Here is a 10,653-nt window from a genome sequence, read left to right on the forward strand (position 1 = left end):
AAAAGTTTGATGGATTCCAAAAGGATCTGGGGGAAAAAGGATTTTTTTACCCTTTATCAAGCAAAAGTACAAAAATGGAATGGATAGTCAATAAGCATTTGTTGCCTTCAATATTTCAGTTCATTGGAATATCCCTCACACAGATGAATGGAAGATGTTTATTTTTCAATAACATTATTATTTTTTTTAAACATTTAAAAGGAAAGTAAAGGCACGTTGACCTTTATGCTTAGTTATTTAATCAAAATTTATCCTGTTAAGGAAGTTAAGAAAAAGATGAGATGTTTATTGGTCAGCAACACATGTTCAAAAAGATTGGTTCAAAATGTCCTTTTCACATCTATTCGTCCTTCTCACTTAATTGTACTATTGTGAGCTAACTGAACTACATTTCAGCAACATTCATTTGCCTAGTCCAATTTCGTTGTAATACAAAGTATGTTGCAGGCATCACATTCTGTATTGTTTTATGTTACATTGTGCTGGACCTCTACCTTACAAAATTAAATATTACTTTAGTAGTGGATAAACACCATAAAAATGAGGATTGGACTGAACTAAATTCGAAAACTTTTGAAATCAGAAGTTGTTTATCTGTACGTTTCAGTGAATTGCATGACTTGTCATTCAAGTGTTCTCTATAGTAGTTGCCCGCAACCCCTACCACTCCTCAAAAAGATGCAGCATGTACTTTTTGTCCTTTGTTCTTTTCCTAAACTCCAAAGAATTGCTTAGGACCAACACCTCTTGTGTGATTGAAATTCAAACTTCATACTGTATGTTGAAGCTTCGTAGGTTTTTAGTGTAGTTGTGTAAATTCGTGTTTTTTCTTTTGTTTGTTTGTTTGTTTGTTTTTAAAGTCTGGATTGACTTATAGTCCACCTTATCTTTTCTTATCTGTATTCTTTTTCTACAGACATCAACCACAATTCTATCACTTCAATCGCAGTACAGTGACATTGTAAAAGAGAGAGATGCTCTTCAGCTGAAACTCCAGTTGTCTGGGAACGACAAGGATCATCTTGAAAGACTAGAAGAGGAACTCAGACGCATCAAACTGTCTCTTGAGTCAGAACTACAAAATAGGCAACGTGTACAGGAGGAGAATGAGCGGGTGAAAAGAGATTTAAGTTACTGGAAGGAACAATATGAAAGTAAACAGGAACTTGTTAACAAATATGATGCCAACAAGGAGCATCTGGAAAGTGAAAATACGAGTTTGAAAAGTGAGATAGAGAGACTTCTAAGGAAATTAAGTGATCTTGAGAGTACATATCAGGGAAAGCTTTCAGGTCTTCAGAAAGAACTCACAGAATTGATCATTGTGAAACAAACTATGCAGGATGAGTTAAAGAAAACTAGAGAACCCTCAACCTTGAATGCATCCACCATAATTTTTGATGGGGTCCGCAAAACGGTCACAGCAGCCCAATTGTTAGACTGTGGTATTTTGGATGAACCAACTTACAACCAGCTCATCAAAGGTCAAAAGACTGTTCCTGATGTTTCTAACAATATTAAAGTTAGTCTTAAAGGAACAGGTCCAATAGCAGGGGTGATAGTTGAGAAACTACAAGACGACAGATTTATTTCAGGAATTCCTTGTAAAATAAGCCTTACTGAAGCAAAGAAAGAGTGCCTTCTACCACCAGAAGTTGTTGACCTGCTACTTGATGCTCAAGCAGCCACAGGTCACATCATTGATCCCAGAACTAATCAAAACTTAACGGTTGAGGAGGCAGTTGCTGATGGAGTGGTAGACTCAAGAGATCAAGACAGACTTTTAGCAGCACAAGCTGCTGCTGTGGGCTACAAGCATCCCAGTAAAGCCACACCCCTCTCAGTGTGTGAGGCTTTGAAAAATGGGATGATTGACATGAAAACTGGACTACGCTTGCTGCAGGCCCAGGAGTGTGTTGGAGGCATATTGGATCCAAATCTCAGTGTCTTCCTTCCCAAAGTCATGGCTATTAATCGTAATATTTTGGATGAAAATCTCTTTCATTCTTTGACCCTGAATCCAAAGTGTTATATAGACCCTGAAACTGACCAGGATGTCAGTTATGGACTGTTGAAACAAAGATGTAAGACCGAGGCTCACACCGGTCTACTTCTGTTGCCAGTCACTGAGCGGAAAGACGCATCCAAACTAATTTTTGATGGTGTCCGTAAGCCAGTCACAGCACAACAGTTGCATGACTGTGGGGTCTTGGACAAATTTTCATTAAACCAACTAACAAAGGGACAAAAAACTGTCCCGCAACTGTCAGATGACTTGAAAGTATTTTTAAAGGGGATAGGACCAATTGCTGGCGTCACAGTTGGATCTTTAGGGACTATATCTATATCAGAAGCCAAAAGGCAGTTGCTGATGAGTCCACTTAGTGCAGATTTACTACTTGATGCCCAGGCAGCAACTGGTCACATTATTGACCCCAGTACGAATCAGAGGTTCACAGTAGAGGAGGCATGTGCCAGAGGATTGGTGGACACAAAAGATAGAGATCGGCTCATAGTAGCAGAATCTGCTGCTGTTGGTTATCGGGATCCTAACTCTGCGATACCTCTTTCAATCTTTGAAGCCATGAATAAAGGCTTAGTTGACAGGAAAACTGGGCTGCGTCTGTTGCAGGCTCAGGCTTCTGCTGGGGGTATTTTAGATCCAATTCAGAGTGTGTTCTTGCCCACAGACACAGCAATGAATCGCAACCTTTTGGATGAAGATCTCTGTAATGTGTTAAATCGAAATACAGAGTGTTACCTTGATCCTGATACCGAATGGGATGTCAGCTATGAGGCTTTAAAGAAAAAGTGCAAAACAGATTTTAAAACTGGGCTGTTAATTCTTCCAATAAATGAGAGAAAAGATCCTTCTAAACTGATGTTTGAGGGTGTCCGCAAGTCAGTTTCAGCAAAACATTTGTTTGAGTGTGGGGTGCTGGATAAGCGTACATTTGACCAGTTAGTGAAAGGAGAGAAGACGGTCTCTGAAGTGTCTGCTGAAAAGGTTGTCAATCTGAAAGGAACTGGGCCAATTGCTGGGGTTCAAGCTGGCCATCAGGGAAATATTTCTTTGTCAGAAGCCAAAAAACAACGGCTGTTGACCCCAGTGACTGCAGATTTGCTACTTGAAGCCCAGGCTGCCACTGGATATATAATCGACCCTATTACCCATCAGAAGCTGACAGTAAATGAGGCCTGCGCTAAAGGAGTAGTTGATATAAAGGACAGAGATAACTTATTGGCTGCAGAGGCTGCTGCTATCGGGTACAAAGATCCAAGTACGGACAAGCTTTTGTCTGTTTATGAGGCAATGAAAAGGGGACTTGTAGATTGGAAAACTTGTTTACGTTTTCTACAGGCCCAAGACTGTGTTGGAGGTATAATTGACCCAAATTTCGGTGTATTCCTCCCAAAAGACATAGCAATCAAGCGCAATTTATTAGATGAAGACCTTCACAATTCTCTAAGTCTGAATCCTACATACTATCTTAATCCAGAACCTGAGCTTGATATAAGTTATGGGGCTTTAAAGCAAAAATGCAAGACAGAGTTCCACACTGGTCTGCAAATTTTGCCGATTTCTGAAAAAATGGATCCCTCAAATGTGATTTTTGAAGGTGTCCGCAGGAGCGTAACCGCGCAACAGTTATTTGATAGTGGCATCTTGGATGAACCAACATTAAATCAGCTACTCAAGGGTGAGAAAACTGTGGGAGAGCTGTCTGTCGAAAAGCAGGTTTACCTCAAAGGGACCGGTGTAATCGCTGGGGTTGCAGCCGGCTCATTGAAAAAAATGTCCTTTACTGAGGCTAAGAAACAAAGTATTATGTCCCCTGAAAGTGCTGACTTGCTACTTGAAGCTCAGGCAGCCACAGGGCACATCATTGACCCGCTGACAAATCAGAAATTGACCGTTAAGGAAGCATGTGCTAGAGGAGTAGTCAGTAGGGAAGATGAATCAAAGCTGTTTGCAGCTGAAGCTGCTGCCATTGGGTACAGAGACCTGGATACCTCGATGATCTTGTCTGTTGGCCAGGCCATGAAAAGGGGACTGATTGACAAGGAAACAGCTCTTCGCTTACTTCAGGCTCAAGAATCCGCTGGAGGTATTTTGCACCCCGTCCTTAGTGTATACCTACCTAGAGATGTCGCTATTGATCGGAATCTGATTGATAAAGAACTATATGAGGCCCTAAGTCAGTATCCTCAATGCTATCTGGATCCAGACACCCAACTGCCAGTTAGCTATCTGTCACTGAAGCAAAGATGCAGAGAAGACATAAGTACAGGTCTTTTACTTCTCCCAGAACCTAAAAAACCAACAACTGTCCAAGGACTCAGGAGTCAGGTGTCTGTCACAGATCTCTTAAATGCAAAATTACTTGAGCCATCTGACATTGATCAGTTGAAAGAAGGTAGATTGACAAGTCAGGACATTGAGCACCGCCTGCGCTCCTATTTGGGTAGGTCCACGTGTATAGCGGGACTTTTTGATGAAACAAGTGATAAGGTGATGACATTTTATGAAGCAATGAAAAATGGACTTTTGCGACCTGAGACCGCTCTGGAACTTCTTGAAGCACAGGCTGCTTCAGGTTTTATAGTTGACCCTGTGAAAAATGTTCACCTCACTGTGAGTGATGCTTACAACAAAGGACTATTTGGATCAGAGTATCTGGATACCCTGCTATCAGCAGAAAGAGCTGTGACAGGTTATAAACTGCCAGGCACAGGAAAGGTTATTTCTCTTTTCCAGGCAATAAAGAGGGGTCTAGTTGCGAAAGAACAGGGCATCCGTCTGCTTCAGGCTCAGATTGCCAGCGGCGGTATTATTGATCCTGAACACAGCCATCGGATTGATGTAAATGTGGCCTATAGCAAAGGACACTTAGATGAGGAAATGAATAAGATTGTGATGGATCAAGATGTTGCTAGTAAAGTTTTCTCTGACCCTAAAACAGAGGAAAAGTTAAACTATTCAGATCTTAAAAAACGTTGCATTACTAATGGCAAGACTGGCCTACTCCTTTTGCCGATTGTGGACAAAGAAAAGCAAGAAGCAACGATGAAAAACACTCTGAGGAAGAGGAGAGTAATTATTGTGGACCCGCAGACTAATAAAGAGATGACTATACGTGAAGCATATGATAAAGGATACATTGACCATACCACCTACCTGGAACTGGCCGAGCAGGAGTGTGAGTGGGAAGAGATCACAACCACGGCTCCAGACGGTTCCAAACGATTTGTTATCATTGACAAGAAGACGGGTAGAGAGTATGACATCAGTGAACTACTTGAAAAAAGAGTCATTGATCAATCACTTCTTGATCAATATCGCGCACGCAAGATCACCTTAACACAGTTCGCAGATGTCATCACTGAAAAGACTGAGCATCGATGGCCAACATCAACTTCCACATCACATGCTTCACTTACAGCTTCAACGTCATCATCATCAACAGTTATATCAAGATCTACTTCTCTTACTAAGGTGTCTACAACAATGCCTCCCACCATTAAAGAGCAGAGCTTTACAAGCAGCACTGGTTCTCAAGACTCATCTGAGACCTTCAATAAAACATCTAGTGTTTCGATCACCCTGACCCCTGTTGAAAGTGTTAGTGAAAAGTATCCTGTGGGTGCCATATTTGATACAGAGACTTTAGAAAAAATATCAGTTATGGCAGCTCTAAATTGTGGTCTTCTTGATGCCATTACTGCTCAGAGGCTACTGGAGGCCCAGGCTTGCACTGGAGGAATCATAAATCCAGAAAATGGACGCCGGCTAAGCATTCAGGAGGCTTCCCGCAAAGGTATCATTAATGACGATATGGCTGCCAAACTAAAGCCTGCCCAGAAAGCATTTATTGGCTATGAAGATTTAAAAATGGGCAAGAAAATGTCTGCTGCTGAAGCTGTCAAGGAGATGTGGCTTCCTTATGAGGCAGGCCAGCGGTTTATGGAGTTTCAGTTTGTAACGGGAGGACTGTATGACCCAGAGCTGGGCTGTAGACGAACTACAGCTGATGCTTTGAAAATGGGTTGGATTGATAATAGCACTGCTATGAAACTCCAAGACTTCAGACAGCACCCAAGGATTTTAACATGCCCCAAGAGTAAATTGAAGATCTCTTATAAGGAGGCTCTTGACAATTGTATGGTGGAGGAGAGCACTGGGCTGAGAATGTTACCGGCATCATCCGTGTCCTCCAGAGGAATAAGCAGTCCTTACAATTTTGGGTCAGCCCCAGGATCCATCACGGGCTCTAGAAGTGGCTCTCGACGAAGTTCCCGAAGGAGTAGTTTGGATTTGGGCTCCGCATCCTCCTTGTCCACCAGTCATCACAGTCATTCAAGCCTTGCCAGCTTCTCCACCAGATCCGAAACCAACCAAAAATAGAATCCATACAAATTAACCTTTATCATTAACAAATCTGAAGGGATTGTTATTTTGAAAACACGAGGGAATAGATGTGTATGAGGACGTAACGGCATGTATGTCTTGAAACAGGTTGTCACTGTCCTCTGACTAAGGTTTTGATATATGATTTAATGAGATTTGTAAATACAGTCTAACTATCACTAGTGGGATAAGAGGAAATGTTGGGATTTGGTAGCCGCAAGCAGCATATAAAGTTTAAACCCCATTGTTGCCATACGACTCTGGCACTCATGCTGGCACACATCTAATAGTCTTAATGTGCCAAGACACATCCACTTTATGAAAAGCCGCTAAGCCTTTGCTGTGAATACAGTGTGAATGAGGCTTCTTTGCACTGGGAGCATAACAATTCTGTATTCGCATTTTTTTTTGCATTTATTAGGCAACCCTGTTTTTTTTGTTTTGTTTTGTTTTTATGGGGAGGCATGTAACATGGTACTTTGAAGTTTATTTGGTTGAACTGCTCAACATTTTGAATAATAAAACATCACACAGTCACAATGTCTTACAAGTCTGAGGCATGAACTCACCACTGTTCATTAATGAAAAACAGTAAAAACAATGCTTAAACACTCAGTTACTTTTCACATGGAATGAATAATGGTCATGAATGCTCCTCATACATCTTATTTTTTTAATACCATCACATAAATATAAAATGAAATTAACTGCGAATGGAACCCAAAACTGCCATGCATTTTATCTACTGTGCGTTGTGATTATATGTAAAATGTACAAAGCTGGTGATGACTTGTAGGCTGGCTAACTATCGTAAGATGCCAACTTATCACTGAACATATTTGAATCACTGCTTCATCTCAAACTGCACAAACAAGCAGCACTTAAACTCAGTCATCAAAATGACAGATTTTTTCCCCCAGACATCGTGAAATTGAAACACACAAAAGAACTTACCCACAATCAGTGTCCTTTCTGGGTACAATGTGATTCTCCTTTAATCAATTACACTGTACACTGGTAATCTTCTATTTTCCACTTGTCCATGAAAATTGCTGCAAAAGGCCAGAGGAAAAGCAAAATACTTTCAGAGGTAATTCTTCCATGATGGCTAAAATGTTTTTGGATGATGTGCGGTTTGTCTTCTACATTGGAGATAACTAAATGCAGATAGCAACAACTTAAAACTGGACAATACACAGAGCAGGCATGCTCACAGTACCTTTGAGATGTATTTTCACTCACATTTTGCATTTATCTTGTTAAACTTTGTGGGATTTGGGATTTCAAGGAGTCACTGTTTAGTACAATTACCAATTTGTACTGGATATGTATGTACTTTATTTTTAACAGTTTACAATTTTTAAGTCTGTAATAGTTAATAATAAAAATATTAACTTTTCAGTCCTTTGTTCTTGTGAGTTATTGGACATCAATGTATACTGTTTCAATGGTCAATATGCCGTACCTTTTTTGTCGGAAAAAACATGTTGCTTGATAGCAGCCCAATCACTTGCAAACTGCTCAATTTTATCATGTATTGGTATAGTGGTGCTACAATAGTTTGGTTGTACATAACTAATTTCAGCATCAAATAACCTCCCAGTAGCAAAGCTACTCATGTAATCGCATAGTGACAGCGCGGTGACGTTCACAGAGACCGTTCATTTCCAAAGGCAAGAATACTGTAACTTCAAATCAAGCGTCTTCGACACATCGCTATTCAAACACAAAGAAATACACCGCTTGCAACAAGCGCAGCCATTTTGTGACGTCAGTTATACCTACGCGCTTAAATACTTATATAGCGTGAAGGGTTTAGTTACCTATCTCGCACATACCATATACTGTAACTGTTTGCATTACTCTAACACAATATAAGCAATCAGGGAATAGTATCATTTCTCATATTTACTGTAGGACTGTTTGTATTACTCTAACACACCTAATATAAAATAAATAGCACTTACAGTATACAATAGTTTAATTAAAAGAAGCAGAATAGAGGGCATAAAAGATACACAACGCCATCTTATCACAGAAGCGTCATGAGAAAGATTGACGCACCAACTCTCGCTATCAGTTCTCCCAGGCACTCCAGGACAAAGAGCAGCATGTTCTGTCCTAAAACAAGTAGCATCGGAGAACTCCCGATAGCCAATTGATAACACAACTGACAAGACTCCAATAGCAGAATCCACATCCTCGTTGCCCGGACAACAGTCCAATCAACAAAAGACAATAATTCCACACACACCCTTCTTCCTGCCCACGGCCCGCCCCCGCGGGAGCTTTCAAAAGACAACATTTAGATAACAACTGTCGCTTCTTGGGGACATTTCTATGTAGCCGTTGTTTTGCCGACCCTGGATCCAGCATTGTCTTTCCGTCGTCTGTTTTTTCCTTGTTTTTGACCATTGTCGACGAATAAATTGTCAACCTGTTTTCAGTGAGCCTTCTTTAAACCGTTTAAAATGGAGTCCGTACAATGGGTTAACACCGGAGTGAATGCGTGGTATTTGGCCCCTCCCGGCCGACTTGCGGGAGCGGTGTCAGCGGAACACCATTTCGTTCGGCTGTCGGTGTTTACGCAGCTTGGCCAGGGGGCCGAATTCCTTCAAGCAGTACCCCGACATATGATCCTTTCTGCATCCGACGTAAAATTTAACTCGTCATTTGTCTCGACACATGGCGACATGCTCGACATACAATGATTTATGGCAGCATCGCAATTTCATTGTTTTCTCACAAGATGGCAGCACAGCAGATTTTTTTAAATCAACTTGGGTTCCAAAACGGTTAGTACAAGTGTGTGTGTGTGTTTGGGGTGACAAATGAAATAAAAAAAGTGATGACTGAAAAATATGGGCGTGGTGTGCATGAGTGGGCTCGAAATTACGGCCGGAACACGTCAAGTCTCGACAGTCATCAAGCAGCCATCAACCTCCGTTCACCAGTGAATTAAGGCGACAATAAAAACGCTTCTATTTAAAAAAAAAAAAAAAAAAAAAAAGCTTATTTATTCATAATTCATATGTCCTACATGTGTCAAATTTAATACATTTGTTAAATAGAACATGGCTCCCCGACAGGTCCCTCTTGCACCTACACACTCGCTGTCTCCGCTCTATAAGTTAAGGCAAGCCCCTCGATGGGGAGGCAAACAGGGTATGTTGTCCCGGGCCTCTGGACCATAGGAGGCCCTGAATGACCCTTAATTTATATTACTTTACATTCACATATATATATTTTTTTAATCATTATCTGATTAAATATTATGTTCTACTCGATATATACTTAAAAACTTTAACATATTAAATATTTCAAATATACAGTATATTTTTTCCTTTTTTTGCACAACGCCCACCCCTTCTGTCTTAGCAGAGAATTATTTGACCCCGCTCTGCCGCACTCAAGTCTACACTACATATGTGCCCTGAAGCGGGAAATTAAAATCTCTCATTGTCATTAACTCTAAACATGGCGAGTCGTCAAAAATCGGGTGCGCAGAAAAGAAAGATGAAGATCATAGAGCTGACGAAAAAAAAATTTGAAGTTTTTAAAAGGGGGACAATAAGCCAGAGAATTAGGGTCAGAGTTGCCTGTGGACGGTGATGTTGGTAAGTGAACAACAGCCACTAACACTGAATGTTTACATTCACGATCACCGTGACCAAAGCCCAATTCGAGTCTGTCACCAACCACTTGTAGCCTATTGAACTGCGGTATGACAAGACATGCTGCTCGCGTTGAGCCGAGTAGAGAGAAGGTGATGGGAGATCAGGGGTATATATGTTAGTCTGTGGGGAGCAGGTGCACGAGGCTGAACAGATTCGGGTCTGTCGGCTGGATTTATCTTACCTATCTTAACCCACTGTGTATTACAGCAAACGCTTATACCGTATTAGCGCTCAGTGGAGAGTCTCCATTGAGCGTGACCTTCCTCAAAAACTGGATTTCACTGAAAATCCAGGTGCATCACTGTTTGAAGGCTTGACAACACCAAGGATGTGGAGGGGGCAGGCACAGGATGTTTAGTTATACTGTTTTGTTGCTTAGCAGGCAGGCATAGCACTCTCAGATGTATTGTATTGTAGCCTACATGGGACAATAGATGGAAATAGTTGGTTTATATTGTGTCACATTACATAACGATCTGTTAAATTTAACGGTCCATCTCAAAATAATTTGAAAATTGACACTGTCATTGCATGCAAAGCGCTCAAAGTACTGCGTATGTTGTCGTG

General features: G+C 41.0%; 1 protein-coding gene across 2 annotated transcripts in view; it reads left to right on the forward strand.

Moving 5' to 3' along the window:
- Positions 1-7,810, forward strand: part of LOC130919262 (desmoplakin-B-like) — a 58,835-nt gene extending 51,025 nt beyond the window's left edge. For both annotated transcript variants that reach the window (XM_057841826.1, XM_057841827.1), the window contains exon 24: positions 917-7,810. In XM_057841826.1, coding sequence (XP_057697809.1) covers positions 917-6,406 — 5,490 coding nt within the window. In that variant the 3' untranslated portion in view covers positions 6,407-7,810. The remainder of the gene's footprint in view (positions 1-916) is intronic.
- Positions 7,811-10,653: the final 2,843 nt, after the last annotated feature.

The sequence above is a fragment of the Corythoichthys intestinalis genome, chromosome 7, assembly GCF_030265065.1.
Source record: "Corythoichthys intestinalis isolate RoL2023-P3 chromosome 7, ASM3026506v1, whole genome shotgun sequence".
In the NCBI taxonomy this organism is placed as follows: domain Eukaryota; kingdom Metazoa; phylum Chordata; class Actinopteri; order Syngnathiformes; family Syngnathidae; genus Corythoichthys; species Corythoichthys intestinalis.